Below are 19977 nucleotides of genomic sequence, written 5' to 3' on the forward strand. Positions count from 1 at the left end.
AGTAGGATAAAATCACCAAGGATCCAATGCGTAGGTTTTCATTGGAGTGAAAGATAGAAGGGAGTAGGGGAAAGAGTGAAAGTTATAATATGAACAAGGCAGATTCCTACTGCCTATGAAATTAGGTGTCCGTATAGAAGCCAAAATACTCCTGGAAATGGTTATTCTGGGCTTCTTAGAAGTCCAGATGTGAGGCCTTGTAACTAACTTTCTGACTGCTACAAGGTTGTGGAGTGAAGAAAAAGCATTGTTCTCCTGCCAGGGGACATAGGAACTTTCTGGAGTTTCCTTTCTAATTGGAACCAAGATTTAACTCTACAGAACAAGCATCCCTTTCACAGCAAAAAATTTCCAGCTTGTTGGGTTGTTTCAAATGCATCAAATGTCATAAAACGTCCATTCAACTCTGGCAGCATTCATAGACCTATTTTTGTAAATAGCCAAACACAGTCCATCTTCTTTTTTTAAAAAATATATTTATTTTATTTATTTATTTTTGGCTGTGTTGGGTCTTCATTGCTGCACACGGGCTTTCTATAGTTGCAGTGAGAGGGGACTACTGTTTGTTGCAGTGCACGGGCTTCTCACTGCGGTGGCTTCTCTTGTTGTGGAGCATGGGCTCTAGGCGCGCGGGCTTCAGTAGTTGTGGCCCGCGGGCTTAGTTGCTCCATGGCATGTGCGATCTTCCTGGACCAGGGCTCGAACCCACGTCCCCTGCATTGGCAGGTGGATTCTTAACCACCGCACCACCAGGGAAGTGCCTCTTCATCTTCTAAACATAATTTTTTTCAAAATGCAATAGGCCCCCAAAGTCAAGGTTTGTGTCTGACCTCACTGAATTTGCCAGTCCTCTGCCCTAGCGCAGGCCTGGCTTTCCTATACCTCAGTGCCCTGCCCGCTCACCCATGGGTTCTGATGTTTGGATGCAGGAGACAGAAAAACTAGGATCTACACCAACTCTAACTGTACCATTTCTTAACTTTTCTCACAGTGGAGACATGCAGTTTAAACTCCATGACTGTATCTGATTAATAAGTAAGTCAAAAGACTCTTCAGTTTTACTTTGTTTATTTTTGCAGAAAAGTATTATTGAAGGTTTTAAAAGTGAGAAATCATGATCACTAAATAATCATGATCACTCAGAGTATAGGTTCTAAGACTGAGCCTCTGCTGGATGTTTGCGGTTGGTGGAGCAGGTGTTCCAGATTCTAGAAAAATCTCAATGCAAGCTCTTCCTCTGGGAATCCCTCTGTTCTGGATTCCCAGACTGCACCTGTTAAGTCTCTGCAGGCTTCCTGCCCAAGGACTAGAAACCCAGGGTCTTTTTCTTTTTCCTAATAAATTATTTATTTTTTATTTTTGTCTGCGTTGGGTCTTTGTTGCAGCACGTGGGCTTTCTCTAGTTGCAGTGAGCAGGGGCTACTCTTCTTTGCGGTGCGCGGGCTTCTCATCGCGGTGGCTTCTCTTGTTGCGGAGCACGGGCTCTAGGCGCCCGGGCTTCAGTGTTTGTGGCATGCAGGCTCACTCGTTGTGGCTCGTGGGCTCTAGAGTGCAGGCTCAGTAGTTGTGGCGCACAGGCTTAGTTGCTCTGCGGCATGTGGGATCTTCCCAGACCAGGGCTCGAATCCATGTCCCCTGCATTGACAGGTGGATTCTTAACCACTGAGCCACCAGGGAAGTCCCGAAACCGAGGGTCTTTGCTGCTTTTTTCCATCTTCTGGGGGTGATGACCCAAGGTAGTCAGGACTGTGGTGCAGCCAGAACTTGGGGCAACTGCACACCCCTCTGCTTGCTGTTATTTTGAGGTTGGCCAGACCCTGGTCAGAATCCCTTGCCTTCAGCCCACTCTTGCCCACACTTCCTAAGAAATGCAGACCTGCCTTGATCTCTGGACCATGGCTGGACTTCTCTATTGAAGGGTTTCTCTCTGTGGGGAGTCTCAAGCCTGCCAAGGATCAAACCCATAATTGTTGAGAAAATTGTTTCTGCTGAAATGTCAGCAAACCAGAGAACGAACGGTATGTCTTGAGTTCTCTTTCTCGAGGTCTTTGAACAGCTGGCCCCTCTCTGCTGGCTCTTTCCCCCAGCCTCAACCATCCTCCAGTTTCACATTTTCCTTCTCAAAACCTTTTCCTTCCCTGACGTCCATGACATCAGTTTCTCCTTGGTGCCCTGCCTCTCTGACCGCAGCTGTCAGTCTTCTTCTGCCCCCCACTTCAATTTTGGTGTTGGCCAAATTCTTTTCTCCAACCCTTCATATTTATAGACATGCATACACACACCCCTGCCCAAAACAAAATCACTAAACTTACTCTTATTTCTGCTTCTCTGTCATTTGGTGGCATCACAATTCACCCAGGCACCTGAGTCAGGAAGAAACCTGGGAGTTATCCTTGCCTATGTCTTTCCCTCAAACACAGATCCAATAAGCCACTGAGCCCTGGCAGTTTGACCTCGACATGTTTTTCTTTTCCATCCCCTTTTCTCCAACCCCACTGACGCTGCCTTTTTCCAGCTTTTATCACCTCTTGCAATGGCTCTTATCTAGTGCCCTGCCTCTAGTTTAACCATTCCTTCTCATTCTCCCCACACTGCTCCCAGAGTGATCTGTCTCTATAAATCTGACAATGGGCTTAAAATCCTTCAATGCCTCCCCATTATTTCCAGTTAAAGTCCAAAGCCCTGAACATGACTCACAAAGCCCTTCATGATTTTAAGCCTTCATCCCGTTCTAGTCTCATCACCTGCCACTTCACCCTCTACCATTTAACATCCCAGCAAAATTGAGCTATTCCTTTTGCCATATAGTCATGCGTGTCTTCTTCCCCACTACTTTCTTTTCTTTTTTGTTCTCTATTCCTTTCTTCATCTGGTTCACTTCTACCTCACCCTTCATGCTTTAGCTTTCTTTGAAGAAGTCTTCCCTAATTCCTAAGGGCGGGATAGATGCTTTTATCTTGTGTATCTAAAATACTCAATACAAACCTCTGTTCTAGCCCTTGGCATATTATTAAAATTATCTGCTTATTCATTTACCTTACTGGCCTATGAGCTCTTCATGGGCAAAGACCACATTATCTTTGTATCAGCAGCACCCAGCACAGTGCCTAGAATATAATATAATAGAAAATGTGGGACCAGAACTGAATTAGTGGCTGCGACCTTTTTATTTCGTTTTCTTGTGCTGCCCTCTGCTTTTCTCTCGTGGGCTCAGCATTCACAGTTCCCAGTGCTTTTTCTTGCTTGCTGCTTCCTGCCAGTCTCTCTCTCTCTCCATCTTGAGTTATTGACTGCTTCAGTGGCTCTAATATTTTCTTCCTATGGAGAACTCATTGAGCAGGAGGCTGGTGATGAGAAAGCATGCATGCCATTTTCTAAAGAGGGGCTCCAAGTATCGGCTGAGCACTGGAGACATGATTAGACTAGTACCAGCCTTTAAAGTGCCTGCTTTACAAGACCACAGTCCCACGGCTATGGAAGTTCTAGTGTGTTGTTAATCTCATGACTTTATCTGATGTCTTTGAGGAGGGGCTGGGATATTTTTAAATGAGCAAATTAGATTCAAATCCTAGTGCTACCACCTTCAAAGTGTGACTTTGAACGTATTGCTTTATACAACCAGGTTCTTCATTTTTAAAACAGGAATGATATCTACCTTACTTGGTCTTTTAGGAGGATTAAATGAGATAACATACATAAAGCATCTAGCACCATAGCTATACATATATCAGGTGTCCAAGAGATCTTAAACAATTTGAAATTCCAGAAGAACCACACCTGGGCTAAGTTGTTCTGAACAGCTCCCTGCCTGGGCCCAGCCAGAGCTTTTAGCAGAGCTGCCTCCCCAACATGAGCTTTGGGCAGTCTCCCTAATCTCCTCCCCCACCAAGCCATCATGCTGTCTTCACACTAAGAATGTAACCAGATTAAGGCTGGGGCAGAGAGCTCTTTGAGGGGCTGCCTGTGCATGGTGTAGGTGTAGAAGGGCTGGCCTAGAGCCTTGCTATTCAAAGTGTGGTCCCTGTACTAAGAACACTGGTATCACCCGGGAGCTTTTGTGAAATGTGTATACTCAGGCTCCACTCCAGACCTGCTGAATCAGAATCTGCATTTAAACAACATCCCCAGGTGATCTGTGTGCACATTAATGTTTAAGAAGTACTACCCTAAATTTTATTCCCTGTTATCAGCGTACATAAAATTTTGGAAGCTACTGTCATTAAAGTGCACTAAAACTGAAAAAAAAAAAAAGAAGAAGTACTATCCTAGAGGTACACAGATAAGCTCAGCAGGTATGGAAGGATGTAAGCTGTACAGGTGTGTCAGAACTGTCTAGAAGAGATGAAGCCTGCTCGGGTGTCTTCAGAGCAAAAGAGGTGTTCCTCAGAGGTGTGGGCTCAGAGCTACAGGGGGTCTTTGAGTAGGTATTGGTTATTTGTCGTTTCAGGGTCCCTTCCTGTGGATGCCTCAGGAATGAGGTTGTACCCTTGAGTTATCCATTCAGTGTCACTGCACCAGCCAGGGAGTGACAGGTGGGCAGGGAAAGACTCTGTCCCACCTTGAGCCTGGGGAGCCCTCCAGCAGGGACCCCAAGACCATCTAACTTTGCAGATGAGTATTGTTTCCCTGGAAAGATGCGTAATCAGCAACTGGCTGGCTTCACAGCTGAAAACTTGCCTTGAGCTTGTGCTAGTCTAGAATCTCCCCTTCCCCCTACTCTTCCACCACCAACTGGCCACTCGAAGAACTGACTTCTCTAGGGAAACTCAGATAGGGTTCATGAGCCTTTATGGCTCTTCTTCCCTTCTCTGACCTCCTCCACTTCTGAGCTGGGCCATTGAGCTGCCAGGAGCCCTTAGCATTGACCTCCCTGCTGCACAAAGCAGGCCTGGTGAGAGTGACTGCCTGAGGCAGTGAGGGTTTGTTTCACCAGAGCTACCATATCTTTCTCTTAGGACTCTGAATCCCTGTTTGCCTTCCCAATAAAAACACTTCTCAGCCACCCACCTAGATCCTCTCGACCCTTCCCTGTGGGAGAGTTGTCTGTGCATCTCAGTGGTTAAGGAAAAGCCCCTGATGTACTCAACCCACTACATTTCTGTACTTGACCCACAGAAATGGGGTGGGCTGAGTGCCCTGTGGCAGAGTAGGGGTTGTACTAGCAGCAGCATTAAAAAGTAGTAAGAATACGGACTTCCCTGGTGGCGCAGTGGATAAGTGCACGCTCCCAATGCAGGGGGCCTGGGTTCGATTCCTGGTCAGGGAACTAGAGCCTACATGCATGCCGCAACTAAGGGTTCGCATGCCACAACTAAGGAGCCCACGTGCTGCAACTAAGGAGCTGGTGAGCCGCAACTAAGGAGCCCACCGGCCACAACTAAGACCTGGTGCAACCAAATAAATAAATATTTTTTAAAAAGAAGATTAAAAAAAGTAGTAAGAATAGCATCCTAGTCCCAGCGCTAAGCCTCACCAGTCATTGCTCTAAACCCTCTTGCCAAAGTACCCATTGACCCAATAGCTGAGCCTCTGCTTTGATCAAGCTCCTTCCCAGGCCTGACCCTCTTTGTCAGGGAGGATAACAAACCTCCACTGCCATCACTCTCTCCTCTGTGCTCCCACCACCCTTCATGTATTCCTACCTCCCATGCTCCTCTCTCTGCATAAAATAGGCTAATTTGTGTGTCTGTCAACTCCCCACCTTTCAACTAAAGTCCTCTTGGCAAGAACCAGGTCTTGGTGTTTTTCCCTCCCCAAAATGCATTGTGCCCTGCCTGCCCCTTGTTGGTCTTCAGTGAACATCAAGTTGTTTTTTTTTAAACAAATTGCAAGCTCTCCAATGCTTAATTATTGGGATGACAAAAAGGAAAGAACAGGAGACTGCTCTGGCCAGAGAGCTGAGTTTTAGAACTGCAAGGTGTCTGTGTGAGCAGAAAGTGGTGCTTGCCAGGCATAATGGAGGTTAGAGAGTTAGAAGAGGATGAAAAGGAGAGGAAAGGCAGGGGCAGGAAATGCCACAGAGAGGAGCTATTTGATACCAGCCCTCAAGTCCATTGTCCATCGCAGTTGAGTAGCTCTTTACTCTTCCAAGGCCAGAGGAAAGGGATCAGAGATGGCAGCTCTGGGAAGGCCTCCCATAGACTTTCAGACTACTACTTTGCTTTCTTGGGAAATCAAGGAGTGCAAAAGATTCAAGAACCAGTGCCGTCCTGGCTCACTCAGTCTCTTGAGTAATTGAAACTTATCAAAAAAAATCCTCAAGTGAGATTTGGAGCCAAGATCCAGATGAGATCCACAAGTATTCTGGGCCGAGACCAAATGTCAACGTTTGTTGACATTTCTCTTGCTTCAGCTTCCTATCATGTGCTGACTGGATGAAGGACCAATCTCAAGGACTCTCCAACCAAATGCCCTCTGTCAATTCCTTGGCAGCATCTCTCCTCAGTGTTCTGTGCCTCCTTCCTTACACTGGGGAACTAGAATCCACATCCTGGAAAGAAACTGAAGGATCCTCTGGACCACATTCCTTAAAGCTTTAGTATCCCTGAACATCTGGTCCCCTTTTTTCTCCCTCCTTTGGGCCCTTCCAGAACCCCAAATTCCCTTGCCTTGCCCCACTCCCTTGATTTTATTTTTTTAATAAATTTATTTATTTATTTATTTGGCTGCCTTGGGTCTTTGTTGCTGCGCGCGGGCTTTCTCTAGTTGCGGCGAGCGGGGGCGACTCTTCGTTGTGGTGCGCAGGTCTCTCATTGCGGTTGGCTTCTCTTGTTGCGGAGCACGGGCTCTAGAGCGTGGGCTTCAGTAGTTATGGCTTGCGGTCTCAGTAGTTGTGGCGCACGGGCTTAGTTGCTCCACGGCATGTGGGATCTTCCCGGACCAGGGCTCAAACCCATGTCCCCTGCATTGGCAGGCGGATTCTTAACCACTGCGCCACCAGGGAAGCCCTCCCTTGATTTTAGAATCATTTCTATGAAAGGTCTCATCTCCAAAGTCTGTGTTGGCCGAAACTGAATTAAAAAAGAGAAGGGACTGCTTCCTCTTCACTGACCACCCTCATCCCATCTTCTCCTCCTGCCTCAAGCCCTGCCAGTCAATCTTTTTTTTTCCATTGTGGTAAAATATACATAACATAAAATTTACCATTTTAGCCATTGTTGATCTACTTTTTAAAGATCTTTACACCTTCCCCCGTTTCTTCATTAAGTGAGATGGTCTTTCCCTAAAGAGGTTGAAATGGGAGCAGGTGAGGGGGAAGCAGGATTTGGGGCTCAAAAACCTTTCAGAGCACAATACTGTATAGGCCAAAACCTGTGTCTCTAGCTGGTCCAAGGAAAGACAGGTGCCTCCTCAACATCTGGCTCAGAGGATGAGCTTGAGGGTAGGGATGAAGGTCAGGGACTAGGCCAAGTCAAGCCTCCCAGAGGAACCAAGGTTTCTCAATTTCTGGCCCTGGCTCCTATCTCCTGGGTCACGAGGGTTGTCCCCTGGGCCTTTATGCAGAGGCTTCCCCCATGCCGTAGCTGCTACAGTGGGTGTCCCTGAGTTGAGGCACTTGTCCTGTCTCCCAAACAAAGGCTTTTTGGTCATAGCGTTTCCAGGTGAGTAGAAATGGGAATGAATAGTAGAACATCAATCTAGGATAAGCAGTCCTAACCATGAAGAAGGCAAAGCAGGATTCTAAATCTTTTTAAAAACTCACTGGTCCCTTGTCTCCCCATTTAAAAAATGAGTACAGTTCTTTGCCATCCCAGTACTAGCTTCGTATCTTTCACCATCTTTTTCTCTCCCTGTTTCTGAGTAGCTATTTTTGAAAACTCAGTAATGCATAAGAGAGTAGGAACTGCCACTCTCTCTGGAATAACTCCAGAGCCATTTTGGTTAATTGGCTCACCCCAAGTCTGAAAGCAAAGGAGACTTACTCTGTGAGGTTTGCCTCCTGGCTCTGTAATTTCAGCCACAGTTCCTACAGCTGATGTGCTGGCACAGGCCAGGGACCAGCTGAAGCATGGTGACCAGCTACTAACTAGGCAGTACTGGTGCTCCACTTAGAGCCTTTCCCAAGCTGCAGTGTTAATAGTCTTCTCTCCTTTTGTTCTTAATTGGTGGCCTCAAGTCAGGAGATTTTGTCTGGCAGATGATGCCCAGAGGAAATTCTATTCTTTGAAAGAAGATTCCCCAGAGGGAACCAGGTAAATAAGGACTGGAGCAGAGCTCTCTTGGAAGATGATAGATAGATGTGATGACCTGAAATGCCTCGGTACACAGCAAAAAATAAAATACTAAAAGGCCTGCTATACCTCTTGGTCATGACTGGAGGCATTGTAAATTGGAACAGTCCTTTGGGAAAGCAGTTTGGCAATATGTATCAAGAATCTTAAAAGCGCTCATGCTTTTTTACTTAGTAATTCTACTTTATTTAAGAAATCATCCTAAATGCAAATATATATGGATTTCAGTGTAGCATTATTTATAATAGTGAAAAAGTACAAACCACCTGAATGTCCAAAATAAGTGAATGGTTAAAAAGTTATTGTACATCCCCTCTATGGCTATTATGCAGTCATTAAGCTGATGGTTAAGAAAGCTATATAAAACTATAGAGAGTTGATTATGTCCTAATACTAGTTTTTTTAAATACAGTATAAGATACAGTGTGTTTTTTTAAAAATGTTGTTCTATGCCTATTTATTAGTTGGTACTTACTGGTTACAGTAACAAAATCCAACTCAAGCTAGTATAAGCTAAAAAGGCAACTAGACAGTAAGGACACTAGATTTTCTCATAGTATCTAAGGACAGGCATGACGTCAAACCTTAGAAGGGTAGGGCAAGTTCTAGAACCAGAACCTGAAACCTAGGGAAGGCTTTCTCTGTCTCTTGTGTTTGCTTCTTCCTGAACATCAGCTTTATTCTTGTCTCCCTGCCCAATGGCCTTCTCTCCTACCTAATCTACAGTCTTGAGCTTTACATCTCCTCATCATCCCACTTCCCAATTCTGGGGGAGGCTCTGATTGGCTCTGCCTGGTCTAAGCAAGGGCAAGACCACACAAAACCAACATGGTACCTAGAAGCCCACCCCTGTGACCATGAGGACAAGAGAAACACCAGCTCCCAGAGAGGGAAACCCCCTATTGTTGCTACTGTAGTATACACAGAAGACTCAAATACACTAGAACATTAACAAAGATTACCTCCAAGTGGTAAAACTCAAGGTGATTTTTTTTTCATTTTGGCATGTATTACTTTATAATAGAAAAATCTATTAAACTCACCATAGCTAAAGCTGTTACTAGCCATGGGGTTCTGCATTTTGATTCTCCCAATGACAGCCACCACAAAGATACTAAAGCTTGGTGGTGCTTGTTTTTGGTAATGAATTCCATCCTAGGAGCTGTTTAAGGAAACAGAAAATCTTCAGTTACACACAGGACTAACTTGAGTTCTTGAACTCTAGCCCAGCCATAAGAATCCTTTCCACTTCTTTCTGGGGAACTTTCTTTATCCCATAATGCTGTGCAGAAGTGTGGTGTGTGTGGAGAAAGTGTGCTTTCCTTCTCTACTACCAGCACCCAGTCCAGAGCTGAAAAGGAATGGACACTCAGTGTGTTGACTTTGTTTGAATTGAGTCTTCTTTTAGAGAAAAACCTTGAAGATTGAGGGGATTTAGACTGGTAAGAGAGGCCTCCCTGAGCTCGACAGGATCCTCTGCCCCCTCTCCCAAATTCAGGCTTCACAGACTTTCCCAGCTCTTCTGTTCTTCTTCCCCTCTTTGTAAGAGCTACGAACAGTACTTGGAAAGACTGTCTCCCTTGTTTCCCTGATTCTCCTTCAGATATCCCCCAAAAGACCTTATGCCTGAGAGAGGTCTTTGTCCTTCCCTATAAGTGGGACTCCTAAGGGCCCACTTATGTGTCCTAAAAGGACTGAAGTCCTAGCCAATTGCCTGGCAATTCAGGCAACTCCTGGAGAAATCCTGGTGAAGGGGGAGATAGGGAATAAAAGTGGGAGCTGCCCAACAACTGGACTCAGGAAATGGGACTCAGGACTTCAGATCGTACCGCAGAGCAGGAACTGTCATTGGCCAAATAATTCTCTTTTTTTCCCCACATCTTTACTGGAGTATAAATGCTTTACAATGTTGTGTTAGTTTCTGCTGTACAACAAAGTGAATCAGCTATGTGTATACATATATCCCCATATCCCCTCCGTCTTGAGCCTGCCTCCCACCCTCCCTATCCCATCCATCTAGGTCATCACAAAGCACCGAGCTGATCTCCCTGTGCTGTGCAGCAGCTTCCCACTAGCCATCCATTTCACATTTGGTAGTGTATATATGTTAATGCTACTCTCTCACTTCATCCCAGCTTCCCCTTCCCCCCACCCCATGCCCCCAAGTCCATTCTCTACGTCTGCGTCTTTATTCCTGCCCTTCCACTAGGTTCATCAGTACCACTTTTTTAAATTCCATATATATGCGTTAGCATACGGTATTTGTTTTTCTCTTTCTGACTTACTTTACTCTGTATGACAGATTCTAGGTCCATCCACCTCACTACAAATAACTCAATTTCGTTCCATTTTATGGCTGAGTAATATTCCATTGTATATATGTACCACATCTTCTTTATCCATTCATCTGTTGATGGACATTTAGGTTGCTTCCATGTCCTGGCAATTGTAAATAGTGCTTCAATGAACATTGTGGTACATGTATCTTTTTGAATTATGGTTTTCTCGGGGTATATGATGTGCCCAGTAGTGGGATTTCTGGGTCATATGGTAGCTCTATTTTTGGTTTTTTAAGGGACCTCCATACTGTTCTCCATAGTGGCTGTATCAATTTACATTCCCACCAACAGTGCAGGAGAGTTCCCTTTTCTCCACACCCTCTCCAGTATTTATTGTTTGTAGATTTTTTGATGATGGCCATTCTGACCAGTGTGAGGTTGGCCAATTAATTCTCATGTTGAGATGTTGAGTCAGAGAGAGATGAATGCCTTAGAGGCTGAATGAACAGCCATCTTCAGGGAAGTAGAGAGGTCTAACCAATGCCTAGACTGGTACTGAATATTCTTGGACTGGAGGTTAGGTTTCTGCCAAGCCATGGACATTGGATACAAAGGCATAGTGTTGCCTTTTTGGGATCTCCCTCTAAATACTGATGTCTAAACATGCTTATTACCACCCATTGCCAAGAGATGTTTTTGGGGAGTGGCATAACCCTGCAGGGGACCACAGCCCCAGGTAGCTTCTGAGCCGAACAAGTTGTGACAGAAACAGAGTTGGTCTTTGATACCCTATCTTGCATCATCTACCTGTCAGAGAGTGGCCTGATCTCCAGATCTTTCCCTGTTTTCCCATTTCCTTGTCAGCACTACCTTTCTTCCTGGCCCTGTTCCTGCTCTAATTCTGTCCTGCTTCCTGCTTTCACCCAGGGGAATTGAACAAGGTACAGACATGACTCTATTCCAGAGGTAGCCTTTCAGTATTTCATAACTCAGAACTGCCTCCACCAACTCCCTCCTAAAACTAGAGGAAAATTCATGTGTGTTAGGGGAAGAAAGTTTAGATAATGTTGGTGCAAGCGCTTTCCCTCTTCATATCTCATTCTAAATCCATTTCAATTTCCATCTTCCAGAAAATTAGTGCTTGAAGGTGAGGACAGAAGTTACCTTTCCTGTGGGAAAGTGAAAATTGAATCATGTCGTTTGAATCATCTGTGCTCAGTCCACAAGACAAAGGCAGAATTGTTCAGCACCACGGAGAGTACCTTTCATCTTGAAGATGAGATCAAGGGTGGGTGAAAGATGAGGATTGTGTAGCTGGGACCCCCACCAGTCTGATCTCCTTCCACTCCTGGCTAGCCACCAAGTGTCCCTCTTTTCCTCAATCCCTTAGCATTCACCCCCTTCTTTACTTAACTAGGCTTTTAGGAATGAACTCCCTTACCTTTCCACCCACCTTTCTGCCTCCATGTTATCTGCATCCCCCACCCATCTTCACCTCCCTTCCATTTCAGCAAGGAGCCTTCCTCCTCTGGTCTGATTCTGGTTCCATCTTCTCTTGACTCCTCAAAGACCATGCTCCATCAAACATCTCCTTGTTGACCCAGCTTCCTTCCCTTCAGTCTAGGACAGTGGTCAGGTGTTCCCTAGCTCCAAAGAGTCCTTCAGCTCCAAAGCTCCCTCTGACAGTCATTCACTCTCATTCCTTCTCTTCTCAGTTTAGCTCCTTGAAAAAATAGCCTGTGTTCACTGTCTCTACTTCCTCATCTCCTATTCCCTCCTAAATCCCCTGGAATCTGGGCTCTGTTCTTACCATTCAACCAAAACTCTGTTTGCTGAGGCCACCTGTGACTTCCTTATTTCTAAATATTGTCTTTATCTTATAGACTCATGTGTTTATTTGACCCTGTTGATTTCTTCCACCTTGAAACTACTTGAAGGTCTCCCTAGATCTTTTTCTACATCTCGTCTTTCTGCTCCTACTCAGTCTTCTTCTTCCACTCATTCCCTAAGATTGGATGCTCCTCAGGACTCCATTCTTGGCTCCTATCTCTTTTCACTGTGCTCATTCTTCCTGAGAAGACTTATTCTCCTCTGTGGGCTTCCACCACCACCAGTCCACATCTCTTTCCTGAGATCCCAAACCTCAGTTCCTACTGACTAATGATGCCATCTAAGTGTCCAAAAGCCACTTCAAGGCTCAACATGTCCCATACTGAGCTCATCTAATTTTCCCTGAGTGTAGTTATGCCTTCTCCTGCATTGTCTGTTTTAGTAATTAGCGCCCCTTTCCCAATTACTCCAAACAGAAAACTAGGAATGTCTGGACTCTTTCTTCTACATCTTATCTCTAAAGTCTACTCTACCCTCTTTAACATCCTCCTTTCTGGCCTTTTATCTTCTGCTTCTGTTTAGCTCAGGTCCCTGTCATCTCCTGCTGGCACTGTTGCAGTAGTTTTCTGACCTTCAGTCTCATTCCCTTCCCCTCCATCTTCTATATGGCTCTGAGAGGGTCCTTCTCCACCTCAAATCTGATCATGTTACTCCCCCACTCAAGGCTTCACTGGCTTCCCCATCATATTCTTTTTTTTTTTTGCTGTACGCGGGCCTCTCACTGTTGTGGCCCCTCCCACTGCAGAGCACAGGCTCCGGACGCGCAGGCTCAGCGGCCGTGGCTCACAGGCCCAGCCGCTCCACGGCATGTGGAATCTTCCCGGACCGGGGCACAAACCCATGTCCCCTGCATCGGCAGGCGGACTCTCAACCACTGAGCCACCAAGGAAGCCCTCCCCATCATATTCTGAGTAAAGAACAAAATCAAGACCCATCCTCTCCCACAGTCTGAGCCCTCCTGGCCCCACAACTTTATTTCCTGCCACTTTTCATCATGCCTTCTAGATTTCAACTATAGCAAAATACTGTTCCTTGAATATACAATGCTTGTTTCAGGCTTCTGAGCCTTTGCAGATGTTCCCTGAACATCCTTCCTCCTTCCTCTTAAGCTAACTGGTGAACTGATGTTTTGAGATCTTTTCAAGTGTCTTCCTCTGTGAAGTTTTCTCTGACTTCTTTGTTCCTTTCCCTCTACTTTTATGGCCCTTGTTACATTTACTGATAATTACTGGGAGTTCCTCAAGGATGGGCCTGTTTCTGTTTATCTTTATGAGCCCCAGGCCTACCACTCTTAAATAAGTGAGAGAAATGCAGCATAATGAAGTGAGGCGAGAGAGAAGACAGAATGCCCCCTGATCAGGCCCCTCCTCCCTCTGTGGAGGGAGCATCTATTCCACAGACACCTTCGCACATAAGCCAGGCCCCCACATGTGTGGTGCCAGGGCTGCTGCTGTGGATCAGTCACTGCCAGGGCACATTGTTCATGATTGTGTGGGTCCCACGGAGCCTGTACTAATAAAAACTTTATAGCTAGCACAAATGTAGTGCTCAGTATGTAGTATACTAACTACTATTCTAAATGCTTACATAGTAAGCACTAGATTACATAGTATCACTTTATCCTCACAGAAACCTTTGACATAGGTATTAGTATTAGTCCCACTCTACAGATGAGGAAACTAAATCCCAGATCACACAGCTAGTAAACGGAGGAGCCAGGATTTTCTTTTTTAAAGAGGGATCTTTTTTTTTTTTTAAATTTTAGAGGATTTTAAACTTTTTAAAAACACTTATCTAGGCTGCACCAAGTCTTAGTTTTGGCATGCGGGATCTTTGTTGCGGCATGAGAGATCTTTAGTTGCAGCATGCGGACTCCTTAGTTGCAACATGTGGACTCTTAGTTGCAGCATGCGGACTCTTAGTTGCAGCATGCATTGCAGGATCTAGTTCCCTGACCAGGGATCGAACCCAGGCTCCCTGCATTGGGAGTGCAGAGTCTTATCCACTGGATCACCAGGGAAGTCCCCAGGATTTTTTAAAAGAATAGTCTAAACTGGTCTCCCTGTATTGTTTTCTCTGTTTTCCCGTAAATTTAATAAGTTCTATAGTAAAGCATTTTTAAAAGATTTGACTAAATCAATGTGTTTTAAACCCCTCCCCCACCCTTTTTAAAAAAGCAATAAAACCCTTTCTTCAACCAAAATCTTGAAGAAAGGCTGATATGTAAATGAAATCAAAACGGATCTATTCTGGTTGAAGGCAAGCCAGATCCCCTCCTATTACTTTCCTCTCTCACTCAGCCCTGCCCAAGGCACAGGGCTCAGGAAACACAGTTGAATGAAAAGCACTGGACCAGACTAACTCTTAAAGATTCTTCTGGCACTTTTTCCTTCCTCTAGTTATACTGGCTTTGCATTGGCCATTAGCCTATATATTCTGTCTCAGAAACAGTGAGACTGAGCTATTAATCATCTCTGTAGTCTTTGGAGAATTTGTATGCAGGGTTGTAGAAACACAGGTTGCTGTTAGAGATGCATTTCAATGTCTGTCTCTGCTGAGTGTTTATTAATAATCTTGCTAATCGCCACTCTAGTTCCTGGATCTAGCTAACTCCTGTCAGGTGTCCTTGGGGGGCATTTTAAATTCTCCCTGATTTCTTGGAGCCAGATGCTTCCTTCTGCCTGGACTCCTCTCTGATACTTATATTCATGAATATTTCACATTTAATCTCCCTGATTACATTTCCATGTGATGGTCATGGTGCATTGGCTGCATGTCTCAGGAAAGACATACAGGAAGCCCATAGTAAAGGATTGAGTTTGCAGGCACAGTGCCAGAGATCTTTGTTCCTGCCACTAAGATGGCCTTCTATCATGGACAATGACGGGGAGATGCTGAATGATGAGTTTGCATGGGTCCTCTCAGTTGAGGGCTTTGCACCCTGGCTCTTGAACCAAAGGGACTGGCAGTTTCACTCAAGGATCAAATGCCACTAGGACCTGCCCAGTGGCCGCAGGGACCACACGTGGGTCCCTGTGACCAGAGTTGCTCAACAGCTTCCCAGCCCCCCATCCTTCCTGCACCACCTCCCTCCAGTGTTGCTACCTAGTACTTCCAGCCTGAGAGAAGAAACTCTGATGAACTCATCTGCACTGAGGAGGGAAAGTTAGCCCCAAATGCCTGAGAGCCTGAGTTCTTAAAGTTAGCTGTTGGAGGAGGCAGGGATGATGGTCAAAGAGGCAAGATGAGCCAAGGGGCATAGTGTCCTGGAAGCCAGTGGAGGAAACCATTTCCAAATGGATGTGGTATGTGTGACATGTGACAAATGCTACAGAAAAAGTAGAGGAAATTGGAAATCTGCCACTGCTTCCCTGGTAGGGCTCCACAGGCACGTTTTATGGGTTTTACCCTTTGAGAAGCCCGCCCTCAGGCTGCTTTGGAAGTGAGCCTTCCCTGCAGCCTAGGGCTCAGCCATCATGTCTCCACGTTCCCTACAGGCAGCACTTGCGAGGCTGTTTTGACCACAGAGAGGCATGTAAAGGCCACTAGAGGCCTCCTGCTCCAGGGCTGCAGGGGATAGATGCTGCCAGTAATCAGTCTCCCAAGAAGGAGCTGAGCTAGGGAGGCAGAGGATGAGGGACTTGGAAAGACTGTGGCATGGGAAGTTGCCTGGGATACAGGCACTGCAGCTCCCCGCCCCCCCTCACACCTGTTCTACCTTCCTGTCCCATCCCCCTCAAGGAGAGCTAAGGATGGAAGTCGAAGCAGAGGACACAGGCCCAGGTTCTGCCCTCGGGAACTCACAAACCACTATGGCAACACAGCCCACCCTGGGCCTTGCACTCTGAATGGCCTAAGGAAACATAGACAAGGCCAGGATTTCCCTCCCAAACATTCTAGACTTTTCCCTTTTCCCTTAGTGACAAGCATGTTTTCATCCCCACTGCTTCATTCTAAAGGGAACAGAAATCACCCTAATGGCTATATACCCTTCCCTTGATGGGTCACCAGAAGCCACTCAGATCCCTGGGCCTGGAGCATTCTGCCTGCCTATCTGTCTGCGCTCCCTGTCCCCAGAGGCAGAGCAGGCACAGCCCTGGATCCTCTCTGCAATCCTTAGGCCTTAGGCATACCACTCTGTGAGCCTAGGCAGATGGTTAGGGTGGCAGCACCTGTATCAATGGTTGGTCATTAGTTTCTCAGGGAGAATGTGTATGGCTCCAGCCCCTTCCAACTGACTGAGGCAGGGTGGGCCAAGGCCCTGGATCTTGTAGCAGAGATTTGGGGTGTTTGGGAGGGAATAGTGAGGCTAGAGTAGGACTCTGGGCAGCACGGCGCCCATCGCAATGGGAAGAAGTCAGTAAGGAGGGCAGTGAGGGAGATCGAAACAGTTGCAGACCCTGGACGACGCACAGGATACATGCTTTCCTACCTTCCTTGTCATCTGTAGCATCAAGCCCTGTGTGGGCAACACAGGACTAACTGGCCACCAGCTGATTTGTCATTATTTGTCTTCTCGCCTACCATTCCCAGCCAACCATTTAGGTTCTCGCAGGAGACACTCTTTAGCACTCATCTGTGAAATGGAGAAGTCCTCATTAGAACGGCTGTGGCTGCAGCCTTGAAGTCTAGCCTGGTTTGGACAGTCAGTTCTCTGGATCCTGTGAAGGGGAAACAGAGGGAGAAGGCCTGTCTCAGGGAGCACCTACCCTGACCTAATGCAGACTTAAACTCACAGGAATCTGGAAAGACCTTTCCAAACAAGTACATAGGAAGGGCCCTGAGGTTGGAGAAGGTGGTCCTTTGGGTTTAAGGAATTGCGGTAGGCTTCCTGGGGGAGGTGGATCACACAGGACTTAAAAGATAGACACCCAGGTGGGCGTAAGTAGCTCTTCCACCCAGCTCAGTGTCTTCCTCCCGTGGTAGATGGGTCTGTCCCTCCCTCCCTGAATACCCTGCCTGCTGCCAGGGAAAAATACCTCCAGAGGACAGGTGAGAGCAGCCCACTGTGTTCACTTCCTAACAGCTCCCTATCTCTCTGCTTTCTCCCCCAGGACCCAGCCGCCGCCTCCATCTCAGACGGAGACTGTGACGCCCGGGAGGGTGAGTCAGTAGCCATGAATTACAAACCATCCCCGCTCCAAGTGAAGCTGGGTGAGTGTGTCTGGGGGGTGAGGGAAATGTGGGGAGTGGACAGACAAGGTGCTCTGGGCTGGGTTTACAATGAGGTACCACAAATAAACCAACTCAGGCTAGCTGATTCCAAGACTCCAGCCACCAAGTCATTGGCACCGCCAGGCACCTTATCTCCTGCAAGGCCAAGAGGGAAATTACAGTTCTCTACAGGAGCCCAGAACTCTAGAGGCATCTCTGAGGCCAAGAAAGCTCCAGGTATTCCAGGGGATAGCTGCAGGGGTGAAAGCATGGAACCCCAGAGAGTGGGTTGGCAGTCCCATCCAACACTGGACCAGGCTAAGAGGAAGCTGCCTTAGAGGTGGGGTGTCAGTTGCTGTGTCTGAGGGGTAGAAAGGAATGAGGCTCCCCAAACCTAGAAGCTGAGCCCCTCTCCCCATTCCTGTGTCAGCCTATCTGGAGATCTCAGGATCTCATCGGCTCCTGTTTGGGGGAGCTTTCCCATAGTTTCTTAATAAACCCAAATCTCTCCCCCACTTTCCAGGGTCACCTTTCCCTTGAGGGTTTATCTCATGTCCACTCCAAAGTCAGTTTATGCTACAGCCTGCTCCTTTGAAGTCACATGTCTCCCAACCATTGCCCAGAGCTCCTGCAGCTGCTGCTGTCACTTCACCCTACGCCGAACACTGCGTCTCTCCCTTCAGGGACCAGTTTCACTCACCCAAGGCTGCCATGCATAAACAGGCTTGTAATTAATAATTTGCCTTCGGGAATTCCCTAGCGGTCCAGTGGTTAGAACTCCGTGCTTCCATTGCCGAGGGCCTGGGTTTGATCCCTGGTCAGGGAACTAAGATCCCGCAAGCCACAAGGTGCGGCCAAAAATAAATAAATATAAAAATAAAAAAATAAAAATTTGTTTTCACGAAGAGAAGTTATAACATAGTGCATCCAGGAAAGAGTTAACAATTAAATACAGGCTGTCACTTACCTTCAAAACTTCTCTGCCATCCCTGCCACCCTCCTGCCCATCTTTCTCCTCAGGCTCCAGCTGTCCATCAAATACTGGACCCCTCCTTAGTCCTGAGAACCTTTTCCCATCTGTTCTAAAACATTCTCCCTCTGCAGCTGCCAGGACTCCTTTTCACAGAGTCCTGTTATGTTATTCAGCTTTTTGTTAACCTTGTTTTTCTCCTTCCAGACCAAATCCGGGGAGCCCCTCAGGCTGTTTTTCTAAACAAGAGAGCAATCCTCTCAGTGGAATTTGTTCATTGTCCCAGGACACCAAACTCAAACTGTTTTTGAGTAGCCAGTTTTATTTGCTTATTATTGTTTAATTTAACAATACAAATATTTTAACAAGTATAACTTCTCCTTTACTCTCGCCTGTCATATTCTCCTCCCCAGAGATCATCATTCCAAGCGTTTTTTAGTTTTTTCATTTTATTTTTTATTTTAACACAAGAGGTATCATACTGTACATATTTTCTGAAACTTTTTTCGTTTTTGTTTTTGTTTTCCACTTAATGTCTTAGAACCCCTTCCAATATCAGTATATAGAGAATGACTTCATTCTTTTAAATAGTTGCATGGTAGTCTGTAGTTTGGTTTTCCCAGTTTATTGTTAGCATTTTTTGTTTCAAACAATTCCAACATGCTTTTTAAATAACACTTAAGAAATAAAATAAAATAAATAAAATGACACTTTTTTGTCCTGCCCATTACATTACCACCAAAGCTCCTCTAGAAAATTCACAACCTCGTTCCAGTTGCACTGAGGAAAATCCCCACCAGGAACTTTAAGGCGAATTGCACCCCCTAGAGGCTTGGGGTGGTAACGGCAGGTGCTGCCTGCTGGAAAGGAGGTGGAGGCAGGTTTGAGGGAGTTAGGTGAGCAGTGGCAAAGAAAGAGGGTTAGAGACTGGGAGATGAGAGACACGGAGACATGGAGGTCGAGGAAATTCCAGAGTCACAGTAGCTGGAAATGCCCATCCCATCCTTCCTCTCTGGAGCTTGTGGTTATTTTATGAGAGCTTTCCCCTGGCAGTCCTTTTTCCAACATCGGGGCTGAAATGACAAGGAGGAATGGGTAGCCAGGCCTCCTCTAGGGCCCAGACAGCAACTGGCTACTGGTAACAGGGCCACACATGAGGCAATGGGTCACCTGGTTGCCAGCCCCATGAATCTGGTAGGCTATGGAGCCTCAGAGAATTCAGAGGCTGACAGATGAGTCAGAAGTAGTCTAGGCAGAGGGGCTCCCCCAGCCTCCTGCCCCTTACCCTGCCAGCCCCATCTGCCCCTCCCACTCTACAACCTTCAGTGGCTTCTTTTCCTTCTGCATTAATCCCTAACTCATCTGTTTGGCATTCAAGGCCTTCATGCTCTGAGTCTGTAATCAGAGGGAGCCCCCAGCCGCTTAGCACAGGACCTGAGACATGACTGGTGAC

At 46.4% G+C, this 19977-nt stretch overlaps 1 protein-coding gene across 10 annotated transcripts in view; it reads left to right on the forward strand.

Moving 5' to 3' along the window:
* FAM219A (family with sequence similarity 219 member A) overlaps positions 1–19977 on the forward strand; it is a 55174-nt gene that overhangs the window by 30027 nt on the left and 5170 nt on the right. For 5 of the 10 annotated variants that reach the window (XM_033857944.2, XM_033857946.2, XM_033857939.2 and 2 more), the window contains exon 2: positions 17455–17554. In XM_033857944.2, coding sequence (XP_033713835.1) covers positions 17455–17554 — 100 coding nt within the window. Of the gene's footprint in view, positions 1–11640; positions 11799–17454; positions 17555–19977 lie in introns of all 10 variants that reach the window. The other 5 variants (XM_033857942.2, XM_073806050.1, XM_033857941.2 and 2 more) reach the window with 3 other exon arrangements.

The sequence above is a fragment of the Tursiops truncatus genome, chromosome 6, assembly GCF_011762595.2.
Source record: "Tursiops truncatus isolate mTurTru1 chromosome 6, mTurTru1.mat.Y, whole genome shotgun sequence".
Taxonomy (NCBI): Eukaryota; Metazoa; Chordata; class Mammalia; order Artiodactyla; family Delphinidae; genus Tursiops; species Tursiops truncatus.